Genomic DNA, 25968 nt, shown 5'->3' with positions numbered 1-25968 from the left:
TAACACTTTTTTGTGAGGAAGGGGCAGAGGAGACACCGAAACTGGACAAAAATAATGATTATACTGAAATTTTGTGCTCATGCTCCACTTAAAGGTCAAGTCCACCTCAGAAAAATGTTGATTTGAATCAATAAAGAAAAATCAGACAAGCACAATGCTGAAGATTTCATCAAAATCGAATGTAAAATGAGAAAGTTATGACATTTCAAAGTTTCGCTTATTTTTAACAAAATAGTTATATGAACGAGACAGTTACATCCAAATGAGAGAGTTGATGATGTCACTCACTAACTATTTCTTTTGTTTTTCATTGTTTGAATTATACAATATTTCAATTTTTACGAATTTGACGATAAGGACCTCCTTGTCTGAAGCACAAAATGTTAAAATAATGGAATTCCACGTGTTCAGGGAGGAATGAAACTTCATTTCACATGACAATGACGAGAAAATCAAAATATTTCATATTTCAAACAATAAAAAACAAAAGAAATAGTGAGTGAATCACATCATCAACTCTCTCATTTGGATGTAGCTGGCTCGTTCATATAACTGTTTTTGTGAAATGAAGTGAAAATTTGAAATGTCATAACTTTCTTATTTTACATCCGATTTTGATGAATTTTTCAGTGTTATGCTTGTTGAATTTTTCTCTTTTTATTCAAATCAAGTTTTTGTTGGGGTGGACTTGTCCTTTAAAGTTGTGATTTGTCCATTGTCATTCACAATAAAAAATTCTGGTAAAGATTCAGACAGACTGATAATACAACAACGATCAAAGTGGTATAGTCTCTTTATTCAAGAAAAACAGCAAATTCAAATAGAAATGTAAGATAATTATACCAGATTAAACCAATCCAACAGTTTACAAAATAAATAACACAAGTGGACCGCTGCTTTAATGGTACTTCAAAATGGCACGTTTGCATTTACAAATTTGAAACATGTACAAATACAGTACTTCATTAAACAAACGAGCGACTTGATGTTATGTTGTATGATGTAAGAGAGGATGAGAGAGAGATGGGGGGGGGGGGGGAAGAAAGGAGAAGATGGTAAAATGAGAGAGAGAAAAATGGACATCGGGACTATCGGAACATAATATAGAGAGATTGATGAAGATACCAACAGAGAGATTGCTAGAAAAGATATGTTTTTCTAAATCTAATTCAAAGTTTCAAAGATATAGTCTTGGTTGTTTAATTCTGTACCAACCGTTGCCGCTCCGACGGGTCAGTCTTTATTCACAATCATATACTCACCTAAATTTGTACCCACTTTAAAAGTTTACAAAATACATACATATAATATAATTTTTTATAGTTTGATATTGTTGCCTTGGAAGCTACAACATCCCCAAGGGCCCCTGAACAGGGAGTGGGCAGGGGGTTTCAGCCCCTGTTTTTTTTTATGGTCAGCCCATCCACACTTTCAAAACCGTTCCGCGGCCCCTGATCCCAGACCGCACAGCAGTCCTTTAAATGAGTGTCCTCTAGTACTTAACCCGACACACCCCCTTACGAGGTAATACATCCCTTAATATTAACAGCCCAGTATTCCATTATAGCCTCCATGTCAATTCAAATGACGATACAAAAATTTGAATACTACCAAATGAAATTTCTGAATTAAAAAACCGCATGGTTTTTATTTCAATTCGGCTAATTCCTTCAACAGCAGTCCCATGAGCAGTTCCCGTTCCTCCTCTTCCTCCCGCTTACTCTGTTGCTGAAGCAGCTCAAGCTCTCTCAGCTCACCCACCTCCTGAGATTTCTTCTCTTTGTCCTCATCCTGCTCCATCCTGCCACCATCTTCGTTGCCTACTTCAGCTCTCCTACCGTAATCGAGCTGGTGTTCCAGCTGGTCGACGAGCTCTCGGACCTCCTGCAGGTCTTTCCTCATGTGGCCTTCGTCCTCAGCTCCCGCCATGTTGCCGAACTCTCTCTTGGCAGTCGCCTTTGGCTGGTAGAAGCAATAGTTGATCTTGACATTCTGGCCCGTATTCCCGGGTCGAGGGTATTGTCCCTCCTGCCAGAGCTCTGGGTCAGCCGTCTCGGTTGCCCACTCCAAATATTCCGCCGTCACAGTCATGTCGACTACCTGTATAAAACAAATTCATGTTTTTTCAAATAACCCACAAAATGCAAGTGTTTAACTCCCATTCGTCTAATGCCGATTCGTCCAATTGCCAATGCGTCTAAAATCATTTGGTCTACCATCAGTTCGCCCACTCACCACATGGTCTACTTTCATTTAGCCCAATGTCATTTCATCTAATAGCCAGTCGGTCCAATAACCATTTAGTCCATATACCATTTGGTCTAATTGAACCAAGTGTTAAATGTGCAAAATGAATGAAAGTGTACTGGTTATTAGACCCACTGGTTTGGGACGAAATAGTTATAGACGAAAGGGTGATTAGACGAACTGCTGATTGGACAAAATGGTTCTTGGACCAAATGGTTTTCGACGAAATGTTTATGGACGTGCTGGCAATAGATTAAATGAAAGTAGACCATGTGGCGAGTGGAAGAGTAGGCAGTGGACAAATTGGCAATTTACCAATACGATAAGCTTATGGTGATCAAGCTTTCTCTATTACTAAGCGTGATATCATCATTAGATACTTTCACGTTTAAATTGAAGTCTTTTCTAACAGCAGGCTATCAGTATCAGACAGTCATCCAAGCTTTCTTTTTTTTATTTGGGCATTGGAATGGATCTTTTTCATAAAAATGGTACCAAATAAATGACTTTTATTACTATAATTATCATTTTTATCATTTTTATTATTATTACTATTATCATCATTATTATTATCATCGTCATCATTATGGTGACTTAAATGTTACAAAGTCAAAGCTTTTTTTTTTGTATGATGTTCCCTGTGCCAATTGAATGGTTCTGGCATGCTTACGCACGAAACAAAATTCTCATTTCTTCAGAGTCAAATTCGACTCGAATTGGTGCTAGTTGGGAGTCAACTCTATTCCGAGTCAGAGTGACTCAGATTCCAAATAAACATGATTCCGAATGGTGGGACGCCAGCTGAAAATCCCCCCCAAAAAAAAAAAACATGAGGGATTTGGAGTCGGGCCCTCTATGTTAGCTTTGGGAAAGAGAGTTTCCATTTATCCGATCAACGTGTAATCTGGACCCCGTCTTACAAAGAGTTACGATTGATCCGATTAATCGCGACTATGGACGGCCAGCAACGTCAACATCAATTATGCATGTTTGTTCAAAATATTTTCTAGCTGTGATGTATATTCATACATTCATTGTTTCCTTGAAAATTCACTGCGCTTCCCTTTGCATACAAAGGACATTGTGCAAATTTTTCGTAGAAAAAAAAAATCATGACACTGATGGATTTCCATAGAGTTACGATTGATCGGATCAATCGCAATTCTCTGTAAGATGGGGGCCCAGGACTCCCAGTCTGGACTGAGTCAGAACTCAGAGATGACTCTAGGCTATATAGCTACCTACCTCCTGGCAAGCACTGTGGAATCTTATCAGGTAAAAGCTGCTGTCTGTTGGCAGGATGATAGGGGTCCTTGGAGTGCCATCTTCACGACAGCAGTACTTGATTTCTGTAGGTCTACCCGGTGAGTACTCTCCAGCAGGCAGGGCGTTATAATCTGGATCCTTCCCTCGCTGTTTATCATTCCATCTGATTGTACCTTCCTGGAATCCTATGATAATATTAATAATGGTAATAATAATGATGATAATGATGATGATGATGATAATAATAAGAATAATAATATTAATAATAATATTAGTAATAATGATAACAATAATAATAATATTAATGATAATAATAATAGGTCCTAATAATAGTAATAATAATAATAATAATAATAACAATAATGATAACAACAACAACAACAGCAATAACAATAATAATAATAATGATAATAATATAGGATTTGTAAAGCGCACGTAACTACCTTGCTAGGTGCTCAAGACGCTCCTATATAACCCAGGCTAAGCTAGTCTAACGATTCTTGTGCCTACAGGTTTTTGAGGAATTACTTCCTACCTACTTCCTATCTACCTCAACTGGGTCGACTACAGCACACGACATGGCTAGGATTCGAACCCACGGCTCTCTATTTGAAAGGCGAGAGCCAGAACCACTAGACCACGATGATGTCCCATATAAAATAATATATGTAAAACAATATATATAACTGGGGTTTACTACATACAGATGATGGTGCCCAAACGAAAAAAGGGAAGGAAGGAGAAAAAAGAAAATGGAATTGGTGAGGTGTGATGTTATTTTCTAAAAAAAACTCATTCATATTTTCGAAATGTGTTTTCCAGACATTTTTATGAAATCAGTGGTGTTTACTCAAGTCTGGATGGACTTACCACTGGGGCATTCATTGCCGACCTTGAAGATGCAGTACACACCGGGCATCCAATCCCATGGACTGTTCGGCGTGGCTTCGGCGATAGATTTGACGCAGTAGTAGGTGCGCATGTCTTTGCCATTCGGGTTACTGATTGCTTGACGGTTGCAGTAGTTGGTCAAATGGTTGTTGCTAGAACACTCATTGGGTCCTTTGGAGACCTGATATAGCAAGCCGTCCTCCCAGGTGAAGTCATTGGTTTGAGGGCAGAACTGGTCGAGGACGGCTGCCTGTGGAAGCGCGTACTTTCCGCTCGGCCACGTAAGCCTCATACTCATCGGAATGTCTGTATGATGAAGGAAGGAAGGAATATCCATTCATGTCGAATACCGTGGTGACATTGGAAAGTTTTCCGCACCGGTACGCAGAACGCTTCCAAGAACATAGAAAATGTATTGCCAAATGCCTATTCATGACAATGAGTAACCAAGAAGTCTTTGTCAGAAATTGGTGAATCAAAACAGCAGTTTCCTCCAGGACCTTGGACAAACTACATATTTGCAATTGTTCGTCAGCTCCAACATTTAAGACGAACTGATGTCCCGTTTCACCAATCTTCGGCAAAGACCTCCCCGCTCTTAATTGTCACTTGACGGACATTTTCAATATATTTACTGTGTTCTACATTGTTTTTCTGCGTGGCGGTACGAAAACTCGCTATTATTTGCTCACAGGAAGAGACTGAAACCTGGGCCACGTTGCATGAAAGTTGCTATTACTGCAGCTTTGCCATCCTAAGGTAACTTTCATGGAATCCTTGATTTTCCATCGGTTGTTGAGCATTGTTACCATTGTAGTTACCATTGATGGGTGGCAAAGTTATTTTAAAAACAACTTTTAAGCAACAAAGTCCCAATTCAAAGTTCCAGTCAGAGTTAAAGGTCAAGTCAACCTCAGAAAAATGTTGATTTGAATCAATAGAGAAAAATCAGACAAGCACAATGCTAAAAATTTCATCAAAATCGGATGTAAAATAAGAAAGTTATGACATTTCAAAGTTTCGCTTATTTTCAACAAAATAGTTATATGAACGAGCCAGTTACGTCCAAATGAGAGGGTCGATGATGTCACTCACTCACCATTTCTTTTGTTTTTTATTGTTTGAATTATACAATATTTCAATTTTTACGAATTTAACGATTAGGACCTCCTTGCATGAAGCACAAAATGTTAAAATAATGGAATTCCACGTGTTCAGGGAGGATTGAAACTTCATTTCACATGACAATGACGAGAAAATAAAAATATTTCATATTTCATATAACAAAATACAAAAGAAATAGTGAGTGAGTGATGTCATCAACTCTCTCATTTGGATGTAACTGGCTCGTTCATATATTATTTTGTTGAAAATAAGCGAAGCTTTAAAATGCCATAAATTTCTTATTTTACATCCGATTTTGATGAAATTTTCAGTGTTATGCTTGTTGATTTTTTCTCTTTTTATTCAAATCAAGTTTTTGTTGGGGTGGACTTGTCCTTTAATATTCATCCTAGGTATATCACTGCACATTTACACGATAAGATCGTAAGATCAACGGTATAATTATTTATTACTCGAGGATGTAATCATCAGTCCCCGCGACATCCCTGCAACCGATGGAGATGCAGATGTCTCGGAGACTGGAGAAATTCGCAAAACCTCATTCTGCCAAAATAATTTTCTTAATATCTACTAGGAAAAGTCCCGGAGACGTCGCGGGAACTCCTTTGCAGCTTGCCAAATCAAATTAATCAAGAATTAGCTGCAAGCCCCGTGATGACAGCTTAATTAGCAAGGGCTGCAGCTCAAGATTCTATAATGCAAATTAAGTCCCAACGTTTTTGGTTTCCCATCATTGATTATGTACTTATCAGTGTCACGGAACGTAGCTTTAAATTATTCTAAGATGGTATATCTGAATATAACCAAATGTGTAGAAATTGCAGAAGTTCTTGACCAACTAGTTTTGAACCGCTTACCTTCCGAGGCGGTGACCCCGTTGTGTTGTGGGTAATCTCCAAAAGCTTCTAGGATGTTGGCTTGGATCGCTTCTCTCTGCCAGTTGGCGCACTCTGTGTAGGAAGTCTGCCGAGTCCAGAACTTAGCATCCAAAACTTCAGTCAATCTGATGAGCTTTATGCTTATCGGTTCTAGAGGTCATTTAGAATTTTGAAATAGTCATAAAGACAGTGATCCTCTAATGATAATGCCAATATAACCACCATGTTTGGTTCTGCATGTATAAAGCCAGGGGCCGGGAAACAATTTTAGAAGAGGGGTGGTTTGACAAGCGGAAAAGGGTTTTATTAAAAGTTAAAGGCGATTTGGTAAAAAAAAAGAAAATGGCCGACACCCCCCCCCCCCCACCCACAAAATTACAAACAAAAGCTTCGTGATCCCAAATGAAGATGATTTTTTTGCCTTCAAATGTCTACTTTTTAGCATACCAATCTGATTTCGAGGGGCGCAACATACCTATCCCCCCTCCTCCCCCCGAGTAAATCCATGGGGGTGCTAGACATCTTTGGGGTAACTTTAAGTGCTTCCGGTGACCTCAAATGTACGCATTATAGCTCTATCCAGTTTTGATGATATCGATGGTTCACATACATTATTAGAAAATTTCTACTTAAAAAAATCAGGCAGCAGAGTCTAAAGAAAACATGTAATCTTACATGCATTTGTGTAAAATTACAGAAAAATTGTATTTGGTGTATAACCCTACATTTTTTGTAATACCCTGTATAACTGGGGGGGGGGGCGTTTCATGAAAGGACGTTTTATCCGACAAGTCCCATTTTATCCGACAGTTACCATAGGAACAGTGCCTCTCAGCCAATCAAAATCCTGGAAAGATGTCAGATCTGACAACTTGTCGGATGAAAATATTGATGAAACGCTCCCCAGGTTGCCCCTTTATCAAAACAGACCTAGTGGGTGTTTCATAAAGCTGCTCGTAAGTTAAGAGCGACTTTAAGAACGACTGGTGATTCTTTCTTGTGGTAAATGGTATATTCGTTGGCGATGGTTAAGCGCGTAAGCAAGGTTCACCAGTCGTTCTCATATACGAACAGCTTTATGAAACAAAACCCCAGTTCTTGTAAAATTTGAGAAAAGTGTAAAACATCTTTTTTGTTATCACAATTTACAGAAAGATTTGGTTATTTCTTTCAGTAAAACCTATTTTTCAATTTTTTATTCTGTAAATGTTTTGTTGTTGTTCTTTCTAACAGTGTACCACTGATCTGGGGCCTGTTGCAGAAATAGTTGCGTTTAAACGCAAGTCCAAATATCAAGCGCAAGTCCCGAATACGGGTTATTCATTGGTTGAAAATCAAGTTGCGCAAGATTTTTTGAGTTGCGTTTGATCGCAACTCTTTCTGCAACGCGGGTCCCAGTATACTAACACATACCGTTATATTCTTCGCTCCCTACTGAATATGTCTTCTGCATACTGCCGAATTTCTCCTGTGACTCTGCATTTTCTGTCGCCCTGTCCATGTTCAGTGAAAACGACCCGGAAACGATCTTGTAGCTACCCTCAACGTTTAAGCTGTTGGCCATCTGAAATCGTGAAGAGTCCAAAGAAATTACGACCCTTTACCCCATATTACGATGACCATGATGACGGTCGAGAAATGTTTCGTCAATGTTCCCTATCCGATTTTCATTGTACTTTTGCGTCATTATACACTATACACAGATTATGACATACACTATATACTGTCAATTTTTGTATGAATACGATTAAAAACAGGGTTTTGACAGAACTATCCTTGTATATCATAATTATGTATCATGATGTCGATTTGACTCTTTCAGGGAGAAGTCTCTCCATATTTTGCTTTTGTTGAATATAAATATTAAAAACTGATATATATATGGTAAAAATAGACCTAAAAAATACCGTTGCCGCATGCGTATAAGGGAAAGCATTTTTCAATTCAATTCATTTTATTCAATCATTAAAAAAAATCGATTTACAAAATATACAAAATCATACATGAATGTACAGTATAGTTTAAATGATAAGGGTCAATGAGTTCCAATATATCTTGAATATATAGTATTTGAATTTTCCCAAGAAGATAAATACGTCGTGTAATTTAATATCTCACAAATGAAGGGGCGGGCGAGGGTGGAAGGGGGGGGGGGTGTATGGGGAAGGTCAGATGATATTTACTTACCTCTCTTGCTGAGTTTCTGATGAAGGATGATTTGTCCTCACGATATGTCGTGCCACGACGGGCCCCTAATGTCGCCTGTACTACAACATGCTACAGAAAGAGGGAGGTTTGGATGAATAAATGTTAGTTGTACAGTATGATCAAAGATAATAAAACACCAAATGCCTTGAGAAAAAAAGTCATCGTCATCATTATCATCACCATCATCGTCACCACGAACATCATCATCACCACCATCCATCGTCATCATCAATTTTATCACCATCATCATCAGCATAATCATCATCTTCTTCGTCGCCATCATCACCATCATCATCATCTTCTTCATCATCACCATCATCATCATCATCATCATAAGCAGCAACAGTACATCATCACAATCGTCACCATCACTATTATTTTCATCATAATCATCGCCGTCAACATCATCACTTTCACCAATATTATCACAATCATCGCAATCGTCAGCATAATCACCATCATCATCATCATCTTCATCATAATTACTCTCATCATCCATCACAATCATAATCATCACCATCATTGCCATCGTCGTCAGCATCATCACTGTCATCATCATTCACTTTATCAATATGAGCAAAGGGTTTACCGTTCCCCAGTTGGTGAGGAATCCCATATATTCAGCCTCATTACCCCGGTAGGAGGCAGGAAGTCTGCAGACAGCAAGACAAAATTCCCGACTGAGTTCATAGGCATCGTCCTGGACAAGGCTCATCCGGTAGCGAATTTCGCCAAAATTCTCAATTGTTTGCTCAGAAAAGTACACATAGCCATTCGTCTTTTCCTCGTTGTCCACCGACTTATACTCTGCAACATCATGAGGGGAAAAAATGAAATTGAACTAAATGAAATTCGACAGTTGAGATTTGAATCATCAATGAAGGATTCGCACTCTGTTAAATTGTTTGCAAGTCTTGTTGATTTGAGATCTCGGTCACGATGGTTACAATGGACATAAATGTTCCTTTATTTTTCCCTTTTAGATATAAGATAATTTCTCAAGCATGGAATGGGCTTCAAAACTACGTTAGAATCTTTGTTGATACCATCGAAGGTACAGGGCAGCAACAAATTTCATCTGATTTCAGAATTGCTGCCCTCTATGTTTGTTTGTTGATACGGTTCCAATATACTTGTGAGAAAAGTTTTCAAAGTGCTGTTTTGTCATTTGACTGGCAATTTCAATACATTGGCTGTGTTTATGAATCCTCCATACGTCGCAAAGCAAAAAATATCTTCTGAAATCCTGGAACCAATCCTGCTAACCATTCAGGAAATAAGAAAATGATTTACTTACCGTGGCTTGCTCCGAACTTAAAAGAAGCGAAGACAGCATCAACACCGACTGAGAAATTAAGATAGATGAACAATAACATATTATAGAACAATTCTGTTTCTGTTTGAGGTAACTCCCGTAGGAACTCGGCAGGACAGCATTTTGCTGGTAAACGCCAAGCTGGTATATAACCAATTACCTATGAAACATTTTACGTCTAGGTTAATCAGTCATAATGGCTGACGTTATAGACGATATATATCACATTATACATGTAATTAGTTAGAAGGCGAGTCCTAAGCTTCATTTGTCTTCTCAAAGTGAAATTAAACAGAAAAAAGAGATACAAGAAAACTTAGAGATATTAAATTTTTGGAAAACTCAATCAAAGAAATTACAGAGTAAGTAAATTATGTGACGTCACATACATTCAACTCCCCTCTCTCATCATTTACGATCGTTCATGATTCAAGATAATGTAAATCATTGTTTCACTATACATGATGTAAAATCAATGTCGATTATCCGCAAATCAGAAGATTCTGCGTCGCTATGAGAAATGTGATCATGACGCAACGTGTGCATGCGTCATTACTGATTGTGGCCGTTGAGAAACTCACCTTCAAGCGAAACTTGGTGGGAAAGTTTCTTGGCGTAACTCTTCGTTCCGTAGAACACATCCTTCTCCTTGGACGTGTAAGCGCTGCTCCGTCGCATGAAGGACACCTCATCGGGGACGCGGTACTCGTTATCGTTCGTCAACTTCTTGTCGTCGTAGGTGAGTTTCAGGACGCGGCGAGTCGTCATCAGCCCGGGATCTACCCCTCCGTTTTTGGCGCTTCCCTCTGGATTCCCCTTGATGATATCATAGGATATACCGATGTATTTCATCTGTTCTGGGATTGGTTTAGTTGAAGCGCCTAGTATTGGGACTGGAAGAAATAAAAGAAAGGCGAACACACGACCGCACATCTGCAGCTGCTTCTGCTCCATCGTGAATTGGATCAAGGGATCTATAAAAATAGATATTAAAAAATTACACCCAGGAAATGAAGAAGTAATGACAAGATAAGAACTAACTGGAAATAAGCTCCCGAAGGGAGCTAGAGAGGTACCTCTTTTCGCGCGTTTTCTCTGTCATAGGTTTTGTACACAGCCAACATGGCTGCCGGCGGACAATTTGAAGGTTGATTTTGGAGGGTCAATGTTTAATTCATGAAATGACGTCAAATTACGCAAAATACACTTCTATGATTGGCTAAGACGCTAATGTTTTATTCATATCTTACGAATTAAATACGTTTTTCCTTCCCACAATTCCCCACGAGATCTGTGCGAAGTGTTGTTCTTTTGGACTCTGCGAATTTCCAGTTTCTACAACGAAATAGCTCGACTAATCATCTGTTTATAGAATTGATGTTCGAAATCGTGATTTCTGAGTGAACTTTATTGGAGCAGAAAATCTTGGAGGGAACATCAATATTAATCTAATGACATTCCAGAAGAATAAAAGTAAGTTAAGTTCATTTTAATGTTTTGATCTCACTTGCAATGGTGATGTGTTTCCCGGGTTACTTTACTACGTAAACCCTCCATTTCCATACACTTTTTTTGCCTGACTTCCAAATAAATCATCGCTCAGTGAGTTTCTAAAAAAATAGGCCTAACTTACCATTCGTCGTAGATCTAGACCTTCATCGGAATGCTTCATGTAGTCAAAAAGTAAACCTGTATTTCAGTTTTATTTTCAATTATCAGGGGTAGATGTGGACTTGTTTCCCACCTAATGTAGTAACGACAAACTGTCGATTTTGGTCAGAGCGGGATCCGGCCTTGATATCACCGGTGCTAGCCGGCTAGCGAGATTGTTGATGTAGTCATGGGGTATGAAAATAGCGGGGACGGACTAGGCCAAAACTTCAAGCTTGAATAAGTTGAAGTTTAGGCCTAGTCCGTCCACGCTATTTCATCTTTATATGAATAATTTTCAGCAGCTCTTTTTATCAGTTTTATTCAGAAACGTGTTAGCGTTACTTCAGAGTAATCATGAATGAAATCCAATTGATTTAGCGTTAGATTTGAATGAAATGGCTTAGGGCCTAGACGTAAATCAAGTTTCTAATTTGAACAGGATGCCCTGGGCCTGGCCTGGGGTGGTATTCTAAAAACTTTTTAGAACATAGTTATTACTTAATTCAAATGTGATGTGATTATTTAGTTACATGCAGGACCAGCATAGACCAGGTCCTGATTTAGCTATACAGCTGGAGCAATATGTGGTTAGAATCATTTTACTTTAATAAACAGTCGGGTACCTGGTATGCGTATGCCTCTCTGAAACTTCATGATAGAGAGAGAATGAAGTTTTTGGACCAGATAATTTAGTTTGGAATATTCATAGGCCAATGATATGGGCAGCTGAAAATTTTTTGAATATTGTTTAAGAAGAGTAGTTTTATTTATCTCTAATACTCTCAAACTGTAAAAAAATGTTTATTGCAGATCCAATAGGACCAAGATCTTAGCAGTTCACACCCGGTCAGAGGGACAAAATTGAGAACCATGCAGATCAGCAAGTGTGAGGTACACTCTATTGAGGAACAGGACATCTGAATTGGAAAATTGCAAGGTATGCTTGTTGTTTTAATAATAATACAGGCTGTATCCAAGCTCATCCCCCCAAAATAGTCTAAATAAATAAATATTCCCTCTTTTGGGGGAAGGGGGGGGGGGTATGGCCAATTGAGCTGAATCAAGATAAGATATCATGTAAAAAGAAAGCTCCATTGATAGTTAATATTTGCTTGAATTCAGATTCACCAGTATTTCCATTTTCACCGACCATACCTTCTGTCTATGTACATATACATAAAAAACCATATTTGAATTAATTTGCACTCTTTTTTATCAAAACATACTGTAATTAGTTTTATTGATATATCAATTTATCTGGATGTAGGACAAAAGTGACAAAAAAAATTAAATAGAGTTTAAATCTTCTTAATAAAACTGGACTAGATGAGTAAAAATAATTTACATCAGCAGCTTATTTTGTTCTTTATTTTTTACAATGCAGGTTTCCTACTGCCCAAGCTGTTTAAGTACTGGTATCACAACAAGTACCAAGACGGAAGAAATATGAAGGCCAAGTTAATAAGTAGTTACTTCAAATTAATTTGGCAAAAGAAGCTGCTGAAAACTCCTTATCTAAAAAAAGAGCCAATGGAGTAAATTAGAGAGTCGAAAGGGGCCTAAGCTTTCGATCCTAGCAGAATCTTCTTCGGAGGCAAAATGACAAACATATAAAGTGGAACAACCATAATATAGACCACAGACATTCAACAGCAACACTGAAAACAGGGAGACAAAAGGGGCATTAGTGAGAAGAGATGACCAATCAGGTTAATGAAGGGGATGAACGAAAAGGAGTATGCAGACACAACGGGAAGTTAGTGTACTGTAAGTAAGGCCAAAGAAACACCTCAAGCCAAGAGGGATTAAGATATGAGGCAGGCAACATGAAACAGGGTCTGGAACAAAACAGTGATAGAGGGTGTGAGGAAGAGATGAATAACAAGAGAATTTGTGAGAGGTGGGTCAAACAGGTAACAAAGAAAGGCATAATAAACTGGTGCATAAGAGTGGGGGGGGAGGGAAAGAATGGAGAACAACTGATAATGTGCAAAAGACATGAGTATGTATGTAAGAGCATTAAACAAACTAAGAGAAGAAAGTAAGTGTAAAAATAAATCTGTAAGTATAAATTTTATATAAACATATCCAAAAAGGAAATGGGTTAACTGATATTGTAATCCGCTGGGTGTGAGGGGAAAAAAACAGAAGACTATATAGTAGAAAATAAAACCCTGTATATTACATGGAAGGGAAGCAATAGCCTAAAAGGGTAAAAGCAAATAAAGAAACTGATGCTGTATGAGGAAGGGGGTGTATTAAGAAAAAACCATAGTAAACATGAAAATAAGCAAAATAAATAAGTGGTAAATCTAAGAGATGAAGGGAGAGAAAAAAATATATATAATAATTATTATATCACCTGAATAAGAGAGGAAAAATTGGAGCTGAGCTATATGAGATATGGGAGGAAAGTAGAGGCAAAAACTATGATGTAACTAATCTAAAAGAGCTGAGGGGGGGGGGATATGTGTGTGCAGATGGAAAGTGGGTAAGAAGGATTGATTAGTCGTTCCCCTCTTGGATGTTCAGGCCATGAGGTTGGATGGTGCGAAGTCGTCTCATCCAGAACTTCTCTCTGCTAGTACGGACTGAGTCAGGACGGGTGCCTAAAGATTCGATGCCCTGTAGCATCATGTCAGTGATGGAGTGGTTGTGAAGGTTAAAATGGCAGCCAACTGGAGTGTCCAGCTTTGCTGTGTTGACGGTTGATCTGTGCCTGTAGAATCGTTTCGTGAGTGTGGTTTTGGTTTCCCCTACGTATTGTACCCTATAAACTCTGCAAGTGGTGAGATATACAACATTAGTGGTAGTGCATGATATGTTGCCCTTGGTTCGGTGAGAAAGGCTGGTAGAGTTGCTGGTGAGAGCGTCGCCCTCGTGAATGTGTATTTCACATATAATACACCTGTTGCTGGTGCATTTGAAGGTGCCATGCTGTATGGGAGAAGAATGGTTAGTGAGGGAGGGCAATTCAGCACGAACAATGAGGTCCCTGAGATTCGGTGGGCGTCGGTATGCTAGAAGGGGAGTATCGGGAACGGCCTGTTGGAGACGATCAGAAGTATGTAAAATGTGGTGGTTATCACACAGGATTTTGCGGAGAGGGGGTAGATTGGGATGGAAGGTGGTCACAAGCGGTAATCTGTCGGTGGTCTTCTTGTCACTTTTAGGTTTGAGACCTTCAGATCTAGGGAGAGAACGAACTTTGTTGATTGCCAGTTGGACTGCCCTGGCCCCTGGCACAGAGATGTTTCTGCAAATTCCTGGTATGGAAGGAAAAATCAGGGTCCTCGGAGCAAATACGGCGAAGTCTGAGGGCTTGACTGTAAGCGATGCCAGTTTTGCAGTAACGGGGGTGGCAGCTGGATGAGTGGATGTACTGGTGGGTATCTGTGGGTTTAGTGTACAGGGTAGTGGTGATACCGTTAGGCTTTTTCTGGACTGTGACATCAAGGAAGTGGGTTTCCTGTTGGGAGAAATCAGAAGTGAATTTGATGGTCCTGTGGAAGGAATCGATGTGGTCATTGAACGTGTGGAGGCTATCTTCCTCCCTGGTCCAGATGAAGAAAATGTCGTCTATGTAACGCCACCAAATCCATGGGCGACAGGGGGCGGAATCTAACATCTGCTGTTCCAGCTTGGTCATGAAGAGATAGGCGAATGAAGGAGCCATCCGGGTGCCCATTGCTGTGCCGAATATTTGTAGGTAGTGCTGATCCATGAAAGTGAAGTTGTTTTTTGTTAGTACATGAGACATCAGAGATTTGATATCGGATATGGGGGACTGGAATGGCCACTGGCGGTCAGGGCTTCACATGATGCTTGGATACCTTCATCGTGGGGAATATTGGTGTACAGTGAAGAAACGTCTAAAGTGCCGATGATCGCAGTCTCGGGTATCTGGTCCTTGATGTCATTGAGTTTCCTGAGAAAGTCTGGAGTGTCGCAGATGTAAGAGGGTGCACGTGAGACAAGGGGTTTAATGTGATAATCAACAAAAAGGGAGATGTTCTCTGTTGGGGAACCATTTCCTGAGAGGATGGGTCGACCAGTGTTGCCAGGTTTGTGGATCTTGGGAGGAGATAGAAGCGGGCAGGTTTAGCATTAGTAGGGGAGAGAAATTTGTGGGCCTTCAAATTAATTTGAATAGATATATCAACGAAGTATTGAATGTTCTTTAAACTGCACATCTGTAGAAAAGAGTGCAGTACAAGTTCAGGTTCATCAGCGGGCAATGACATTAAAGTATACAAAATTTCACACAAAATACAAGTAAGAAATATTTTTTTTCCAATGGGCAAATGTATCACCTTTTATTAATATTTAATACCTCTACTATTTCTTAGAAGTTTTCGTGAAATTTATTTTCAGTTTAAAGGCCTATTTTATACAAGACAAAAAATAAAATTTTTAAATAAAAATCATCCGTAGATAAATGTTAATGAAGGTGATCAGAGGATTAAGAAATAATTTTGTATCACTCCTGGACCTCATTTCATAAACAAGTTATTATTATTGTAATCTTGTCACTATGACAATTACCATGGTAACGGCTGAGCAATAAATCAAGGTCTTTATGGTGGGCTTGGACAAAGTTACCATAATTGCAAGTCTTCATATAATGGCTGAACAATTATGTAGGGATATTAGATTGCATTTATTGTTTACTTTTTTATTGTTGTTTTTTATTTATTGTTTATTGTCTTACTTTTTAAAAAGTTTTGAAATGGGGTTACCTCTGCAAAAATATATAAATAGACTATATTTTAAAAAATATATTGCATTCTAGCCACAGTGACAATAGACAATACCAAATTTTGTGAATGATTCACTAATGTATTGACTGGGAAAGGCACTCTTTAGGGAGATTCTGGAATTATCCCTCACCCCCTTTTTTATGTGGAGTGCTCTCACATTAGTAGAATATTTATTGTCAGCAAATTTTTAAGGAATTTACCTCAGTTTTTTTTTCTAGTGACAAACTTTTGTGGAAAAAATAAAAAGAATATCACAGATTTTTATGCTCTTTTTATGAAATCCTGGATGCATCCCTCATATTAACTATTTGGCTCATCAACATCTTTTGAATGAAATTTTAATAAACATTGTATATTTTGACTTAAGTGTAGAAAAATGTACTCAATCCTTTATTCTTTTAATCTAATGTAATGCTTGTAGACTGACCCTAATTATTAATGTGATGTTATTTTCAATGTTTTAGAAGATGCATTTCTTAATAAACATGTTAATTTTGAATTAAATTATCTGATCTTGGTCATTTTCATTTATTAATCACCAATTAGTGATGATATATTGCTACCAAAACTGTGTATGCACAAATAGCACAAGACAGTTGCACTCTGTACTCAAACTGGATGATACTACTTTGACAAAATGGAAATACTGGTGAATCTGAATTCAAGCAAATATTAACTATCAATGGAGCTTTCTTTTTACATGATATCTTATCTTGTTTCAGTTACATCATGAGAGCAAACAGCTGTTAATAGAAATATTCTTCAAGAGAAATAAGGATAAGAGTGAGAAAGTAAGTAAAATGACAGGAGAATTGTTTGCATTTATGCATATATTTGTGTGTGTCAGTTTCTGAGAGAAAGAGAGAAGAGGCAGGAAATGGGAGGCAGTTAGTTGTTTGTTTTGGAAGAAGCAATCATAAGATCTTACTGTTCGTGATGGGTATACGGGGATGGGAATTATTTCTACAAAATGAGGAACCTGTATATAAAATGTATTTTTCTTTCCATATGAAAATTATACCAGATTCAATTCCAGTTGAAAATAAAAGATAAATATCCTATACCCTACGATCGGTTTGCTCTCTTGCCTAGATAATTTTGAGAATCCCCCTAAAATATTGTACCTAGGTCATGGTTATTGTGACATAGAAGTCGCCATTTAAAATTAAGTGCCTCCGACTGCTATTTTTAATACGACCTAAATTGGAAACTGTACAATAATTATGTAAAAGAATTTGATTTATTTTTATTTTTGTTCATATAATGAAATAAAGGTTCATTTAGTTTTCTGCAATCAAATATAAACAGAAAAGATAAAAATATAAATGAAGAGTTTAGTTGCAAAAGGGTTAGGTCCACTTTTTACCATTTCGAGAAAATCCATGTTTTTCATTCTCACTTGCTACATTACTCTTATGAGAAACTAATTTGTCATGATGTACTACCCTATCATGGGAACATATCATTGGGTATAAAAGAAATCTACCTGTCTTTAATATTTTTCTATAAATTCTTTTTAAAAATATCATTGTAGACCTAACCCCTTTTGCAACTTTACTGAAATAAATCCAATCAATTTTGATTAAAAAGGTGACTTTTCTTTGCCACTTTTATTCACGTTTTTATGTGAATTTCAAATTTTCGTTGTTTTCATTAGAACGCCTAAAAACATAAAGGCTTTGAGACAGAAAACAATAAAAATTTATGAACAATGAACCTAACCCCTTTTGACAAATGAGCTCTTCAGAATAGTTTGTTTGCAATAGGAGTTAGTTCGACTCTCCCATATTGCGATATTTTTATGCGAAACTAAATTTTCATGATGCCCTACCATGAGAACATAAAATTGGCTATGAAAGAAATCTACCTGTCTTCATATTTTGTAAAATATTCATTTAAAAAAAAGAATTGTGTGGATCGACCTAACCCCTTTTGCAACAAAACTAAAATGGACCTAACCCCTTTTGAAAAAAGGTGATTTTTCTTAGCCATTTTAGATCACTTTTTAATAGGAATTTCAACTTTTCTATGGTATTATCTTTTAGAGCTACTAAAAATCTATACATTGAGACAAAAAAAAAATCGAATTTGATGAAAAATGGACCTAACCCCTTTTGCAAGTGAGCTCTTCAAAAAGGGCTTCAGAAAAATAAAGAGATGCCGCCATCGTAATTACATTCAACCAGTATAAACCGAGAAACACACGATTTAAGGGAAAAGAGTTATTCTTGCAACATTTTCTTTGGGAACCTCTTCTGCAATATAAATAGTGAATGTAATTACTACAATGAAAATTACATGAAAAGAGGGCAAATCAAGCTCAAATTCTCTCCCATAAAGTCAATCAGTGATAGAGTTGGAAATTCTGCCTATATCACAAAGATAGACTTGCTTAAACATGTTAAAGGATACTGGCAAGTGCCACTGACTGACCGAGCCAAAGAGATATCAGCCTTTGTCACACCTGAAGGCGGCTTATTTCAATGCAAAGTCATGCCTTTTGGAATGAAAAATGCACCAGCAACCTTCCAAAGGTTAACAAACTTGCCGGACTTGACATTGTGCCGTATACATATACGACATCCTAGTGTACAGTGATACTTGGAATGATCATCTGAATCATTTAAGAGCACTGTTTGACAGGCTTGATAAAGCCAATCTAGTAGTGAATCTGATGAAGAGTGAATTTGCCAAGGCAAAGGTCACATATCTTGGTCATGTGGTTGGTCAAGGGCAAGTGCTACCAAGAGAAACCAAGATACAAGCTATCTTAGACTTCCCAATCCCCACAACTAAGAAAGAATTGCTCAGATTCTTAGGTATGAGTGGCTTCTATAGGAAATTTGTTCCAAATTGCAGTACAGTCAGGGGCGGATCCAGCTTTCGCCAATAGTGGGGGGGTTGGCCGAAAAATATTTTGATCAACACTTTTCTCGATTGGCCGCTACAATCGGGCTTTTTTTTTGGGGGGGGGGTTCAGGGGGTAGTCCTAACTAAAGACTGAAGTTTTAAGACTATGTAAGTTTTTATTGCTATAAACAATATAAGGTATCTCATGTGGTCTTAATATATAAATATATTTAAAATATATAAAAATATTTGATAGTTTATGTCCTTAGAACTGAAGATTCAGAGCAGTTTTTATAATCATGAACAAAGATAAGTATCCGACTAAATAATGCGAGCGCGAAGCGCGAGCCGAAATTTTGTCATATAATAACATGAAAAGTGACTCAATTAGGACTGTTTTTAGTGATTAATGATGAGGATAAAAGTATCACCAATTAAATATTGAGAGTGCAAAGCGCGAGATCAAAATTTCTGATATTCCGACAAAAAAATGGACAGTCTAAGCGCGTTTTTATTTAAATAAACAAGCTGTGTGTCTCAAACATTTAAATGCGAGCGCGAAGCATGAGCTTAATTTTTTGATATACTGACATGATAATAAGGAGCAATTTAACAAAATTTGGTAAGAATTTCCAAAGAGCATAGGTTTCTCACAAATCAAACAATGCGAGCGCGCAGCGCGAGATGAACATTTTGATACACATTAACAATTTGTGTAAATCAAACAAAATAATGAAACCTTGATGTGCGCGCGAAAAAATTGTGTGCAAACTGATATCAGAACTGGATATATTGTATATATATTGGTTATATATTAATGTCATTTAACCCTCTTGAATTGGATTCATTACACAGGCAATGCGAGCGCGAAGCGCGAGCGAAAATTTTTATATAAAGTCTATTTTCCAATTCTTCCCCTCACCTTTTTTTGTATCTTTTCGGGGTCGGGCCGGTCGTTTCGAGGCTGTAAATTACGCATCATGGGTAAAATACTTCTTTCTTACTTTTCTTTCTGTTTTTTGTAGTTTCTATCAAGGTAAATAGTACACTTTTTTCTGCAGGTTGTCAAAAAATAGGGGGGCGGGGCCTGACAGTGGTTAGCCCTCTAACAAACCTACTGAAGGCAAAAGTGAAGTATGTTTGGTCTGACGAATGTCAAAGATCATTTGAGAAATTAAAAGCCATTTTGGTGAATGAGCCTGTTTTAGCAGCTCCAAATTTCACAAAACAATTCAAGGTAGCTATTGATGCATGTGATGTTGGAGTAGGAGCAGTATTACTCCAAGAAGATGAAGAAGGCATCGAAAAACCAATGTGCTACTTCTCCAAGAAACTCAATCGGTTTCAGAAGAAGTACTCAACTATTGAAAAGGAGGCCCTGAGTCTCGTACTAGGGCTTCAGCAGTTTGAGGTGTATCTAACCAATAGAGAGATTACAGTCTATACAGACCACAATCCTCTTGTGTTTTTGGAGAAATTCAAAACAAAGAATCAAAGACTGTACAGCTGGAGCCTAATGCTCCAACCATTCCCTTTGAAAATTGTACACATAAAGGGAAAGAATAATGTAATTGCTGATGCTCTTTCAAGAGTATAAAAAGTGAAATTATTCATGCTTTTGACCAAGTGTGTCATTTGAAGAAAATGTTTTTGATGTTCATTTATGTAAACATCTTTGTGTAGTATACATTTGTACACGATAACTGTAAACAATTTCTCAAGATGACTTAGAAAAGTTTTAAAACAAAAAAGTAATCTCAAAGAAACATTTACTACGGTAAAGATTTCTTTTCCCCGTTGTGGGAGGTGTTACATATAAGAAGACTTGTAAAAGCAATTACATTCATTTATTTAGTAATTTCCTCCTTTAAAGATATTTTGGAATAATCAAGAACATTCCACAACATGTTTGTAAAAGCTTTTGTTAAGCAGGCCTCTGTCTATTTAAAGGCCAAGGATTATTGTTATTTCTGAATAGAGATTACTTTACAATAGATTTCTACACAATGGGATTAGCTATGATTTCACTGAGGTCATTCAAGAGTGTGATTGCTCCTGAAAGAAGGAGAATGTTGTTTTTAAAGACAATACCAGAAGCTTCCATAATAGTGAATACTAGAAGCCTCTAGAATAGAGAATACTCGAAGGATCTACAATAGTTGTAATTAGTATATAAAGCTGGCAGATTCTTCAAGGACATCATCATATCATACCAGATCACTTCATCAAATCAGAGCTAAGAGTTTCACGCCAGACTTTATGTCAGAGCAGACTTTATTTCCACCTGGAATATTTATCTTCTGTGGAATTATTTACCCGCCATCAATGAACTGTTTGCAGTTATTTTGAGAGAGGAATTCTCAGTTCTCATCGAGATCATCAACATCATCAACCTGTTCAATGAACACTCTTCAACATGTTCAACCCATGGATTGCTGAAATTGACTGTTAATCATCATCAACATCGTCTTCGAGGACATTTCAACTCGTTAGTGACTCTTATTATTCATCGTGCTTCAACATCAGTTTCATCATCGCCATCATTGTGAATTTTTGCCAGCCAACTTGGACTTTTATCAGGATACTATCATTTGGAATACCGTAATTGCCAGAACTGATTTCAAGAGACGTAAGACCATTATCATTTATGATTTGTTTGTTTATACTTAATTATTTCCTGTAAAAAAGAGGAAATTAAACCTAAATTTTACTTGTTATTTGTTGCAGTATCGTAACAATATATATATATATATATATATATATATATATATATATATATATATATATGCATATAATTAGAATTCACAAAGACATAAAATATTGATTGCAAACAAAATCAATCATACAATAACAATAGATAGGTTCATTTGAATTAACATTAAAAGAGAATTGACTTTGAATAGACTTGCTTACATGAGCAAGCAAGTCTCTATTCAAATCTCTTTTGATACATCAAAAATGGCATCAACAATACAGCATTCCGTACATCCATTATGGTTATGGTAACAATGATTATTATGTATAATAGCACAATGATTATTATATATAATAACATAGTATTTTACAATAAGGAAGGCAGAAAAGAGAACCCTTCTCCCCCCCCCAAAAAAAAATGGTTCAATGTTTCAGTTAATGTGAAACATAGTGTGGATAATAGGATGTGCGTGGGCTATCAAAGCAAAATACCAAATGAAATGAATATTGAAAATAAAAATACAATTATAACTACACTACTATTTATATTTACAATAAAAAAAAGGTTGAAGCCTTCATACTTTTTCCAACAAAATGTACTAGATGCTCACTGGTTGTTTGTTAGAAAACTTAGATTGAAAAAAACACACGAAAGTTTCAACCTTGTTTTTTTATCAATATTGATCCAACACGTGGACTATCTACCGAATATTATACTGAAGACACTTTATATTGGCAGAAATCTCCTTCACAATATCCTGTACAAATCACTCTGACAAAAACGTAAACTGATGGTGGAACATATATAATTGTAACTAATCAAACCCTTATGTGTGTCCCTTTTTGCACAAAAATGTGTTCCGTCGCCCCTGATCAAGCATGACTGAAATACATGTGTTCTGTCATTAAGAGTGGGATAGATATTTTATTTTTGGCATTTGATATACTTGGTGTATGGAATTATGTGCGACTGCCAATAGTATATGCATCACGAAAGACTGCATGGATAGAGGTATACAAAATACTTTGATCACAAGTGATCTGATAGCCCCGCTCGTCGGATATCTATCACATTTTCAACTATTTCTACGGCTAGTAATTTCCCATTTCCAGATTATAAATTGAAAATTGATGGAATTGCTCAGATGCACCATTTGAAATGATGGCAATAAATCTATGATTCATCACTCCTGTACTGCTTGATAAAGTGCTTTTAATCAACAACTTGGATTCCTGGCAAATCACATCAAATTCTCCATTCTTCTCATGATATGTAATTATATTGATTTAATCATATTCAATTAAATTGATTATATTTATTTAAATTTGACATTTGATTTATATTTGAATCACTTATGAATACCATTTATTCAATGTGTAATTTTGTTCATGCTTTTATCTAAATTGAATTAATTTATCTCGTATTTCTTTGTATTTTGTTTTAAGAATGACAAAATAAATTGAATAGAATATTATATAAGAAAATGTGGTGACATATATACATATATAAAATAAAGTTCTTAATTTGCATATTAGTGTGGCATGGAAAACTAAGTTAGGTAAGTTTTAGCCATCAAATAATGTTCACGGAAGTAAGGAGTTTTAGACATATTGAAAATCAGAAACTTTGTTTCCGAAGCCGATTATTTAAAATCCAAGGATGTGAAAGAGAAATGCTGTAACTATGGTATTGCCTGCTGTAATGTGTGCATGTCCCCTTGAACTAGAGGTATCACTGTTATGTTGTGAAAAGTCACTTATCATTTGAAAAATAATAAATTGTATAGTTTGTTTGCATATGTTTTTCTTGTATTGATATTAATTAGATCCCCTCTTGACCATTTAAAACGCCTCATATTCAAAAGCTTCAAGGGGCTCCGCCCCCTCGAGCCCACCAGGGGCCCCTCAGCAATATTTCGCTCGTTAGCGCTAGTGGAGCAATACAGATTCTCGACAAGAAATGTGGCGCTTTAACAAAAGTAATTGAGAATGACTGGAGAATAACTTTAACTTTTTTTCATATTTGTTTCATAGCAATTTACTTATGACACCGTATTTAGACAGATATTAATTGAATCGACATGACAAAAAAGAATACTCAATTGGAAACAAAAATGATTAGGCTTAATAAAGCAATAATAGAAATTGATTTAAGTGAATGAAAAAAAATGATATTGCCAATTTTCTTACCTGTAGCTTAACCTGTGTTATGGATGTGGCTCAGTCAAAGAAGTGATGATGACATTAAATGGCGATTCTAATGGACTTTTCTAGGAGTGGCTTTTCTGGAGCAGATGTGTGCGCATGCGCGTGTGTGATAGTGCTAGGAGTAATTTGAGGTTATTAAAAGAATTTCACGCAGCTGAGTAGAACGAAGGATTATCAAAATATCACAGCCTAATGCCCATCATGAATGTTGTTTTCTTATCAGTTTTTGCTTCAAGGATCATAATGGCTCACCCATTCTATTGAGAAACAGGTAGATAGGCCTGTTTGTTTCGATACACTTAGTCCAGGATAGAAGAGGCATAACCTAGTTTTTTTATATATACAATATTTTTTGATGGTTTCTTGTCAATTCGAGGATGCTGATTACGAATCTGAATGATGCCACTCGTGTAACCTTGAGCATTTTCCGCAAATTGGCAAAATCCAACATGGCCGCCAAAATATGCAAATTACCCATGAAAATCCTATAATTGTCCACACATTCGCTACGAAATGCATGAAATTGTGTGGCAGGAGCGAAATACTCTCTGAAAAAATAATTTTTGACAAAATGTTTATTTTCCTGATATTCAAAATGGCCGCCATAGGCCTTGTATACTCTATTATGTACAATATGAATAGGGAAAACTAGTTTTCACAAAAATGAGCACTTAACTGCAAAAAATCGCGATGCATGAATGAAGTAATATATGCAAATCATCATTGCTATCGAGATATATCATTTATTATGTCATATATAGGAACTTTATGTATTTTGATATCTAAAATAGCCGCCACAGGCCCAAACAGTATTGCATACAATGGCAATGGGGGCCAAAAAATTCACAAGAGTGATCACTAAAATGCATATTATTAAGATTAAACGAGTGGAATACTGACTAAAAACATAATTGTTAACGAAATATATTATTAATATGCCATGTGCGTGATGAAAGTTTCATTTTGATATTCAAAATGGCTGCCAAAGGCCCTAAAGTATTATGCACGATGAGAAAGAGGAGCAAAGAAATCACAAGAGAGAGCACTATAATGCATATATATGTGATGAATTAATGGGATAGTGTCTAAAAACATATTTTCTAAGGAAATATATAATTCAGGTTTCAAGTTTGAGTTAAATGCTGTATTTTGACTTTCAAAATGGCCACCATAGACATTAACAGGATTATGTACAATGCAAAGTGGGAAACCAATATTCACAGGATTGAGCACCATAAATGCACGTAATAGTGATCTATGAGTAGAATATTGTCTGAAAGCATAATTTGTACTAAGAAATATCATTTATTCTGCCAGTTAGGCGATAAATACTGTTATTGGAAAGTCAAAATGGCCGCCGCAGGCCCTTATGGTATTATGAACAATGTGAATGGGAACAAATTATTTCAACAGAATTTGGCTTTGCTTGGCCAAATGGTGATGTATGAGTGAAATATTGTCTGAAAACATGATTTATAATAAATTTATATCATATCTTGTGTAATTTAGGTGATAAATAATGTATTTCAACATTCAAAATGGCTGCCATATGCCCTTTTCGTGAACATTATTCACTCCACTCAAATTGTATATTATACGATAAGGGCCTGTGGTGGCCATTTTCAGTTTTAAAATGCAGCATTTATCACCTTAATTACACAACATTATGATACATCTCGTTAGAAACCAGGGTTTTAGACAATATTTAACCCTTACATCACAATTACATGTACATTCAATATTTAGAGTCAAGTAAAACCAAATTCTGTCAAAATTATATGTCCCATGTTACAATGTACACAATACTTTAAGGACCTATGGCAGCCATTTCGGATTTCAAAGTACAGCATTTATTACCTCCACGACCAATACG

At 36.7% G+C, this 25968-nt stretch overlaps 1 protein-coding gene across 2 annotated transcripts; it reads right to left on the bottom strand.

Annotated features, from left to right (window-relative positions):
• Positions 1–775: 775 nt before the first annotated feature.
• Positions 776–24183, bottom strand: LOC121427751. Of its 2 annotated transcripts, none has more exons than XM_041624297.1 (10): positions 24078–24183; positions 10512–10904; positions 9913–9960; positions 9205–9422; positions 8595–8684; positions 7821–7971; positions 6387–6557; positions 4384–4710; positions 3493–3698; positions 776–2100 (listed from the first exon to the last, which is right to left on the bottom strand). In XM_041624297.1, exons 2-10 carry the CDS (start codon positions 10882–10884, stop codon positions 1648–1650), a joined length of 2037 nt encoding a protein of 678 aa, XP_041480231.1. In that variant the 5' UTR covers positions 10885–10904; positions 24078–24183; the 3' UTR covers positions 776–1647. The 2 variants fall into 2 exon arrangements, with proteins under 2 accessions (XP_041480231.1, XP_041480232.1); XM_041624298.1 differs by lacking the exon at positions 24078–24183 and having other exon boundaries at positions 10512–10727; positions 10822–10899.
• Positions 24184–25968: the final 1785 nt, after the last annotated feature.

Source organism: Lytechinus variegatus, chromosome 14 (genome assembly GCF_018143015.1).
Source record: "Lytechinus variegatus isolate NC3 chromosome 14, Lvar_3.0, whole genome shotgun sequence".
NCBI lineage: Eukaryota > Metazoa > Echinodermata > Echinoidea > Temnopleuroida > Toxopneustidae > Lytechinus > Lytechinus variegatus.
This window is presented reverse-complemented; position numbering and strand designations above follow the sequence as displayed.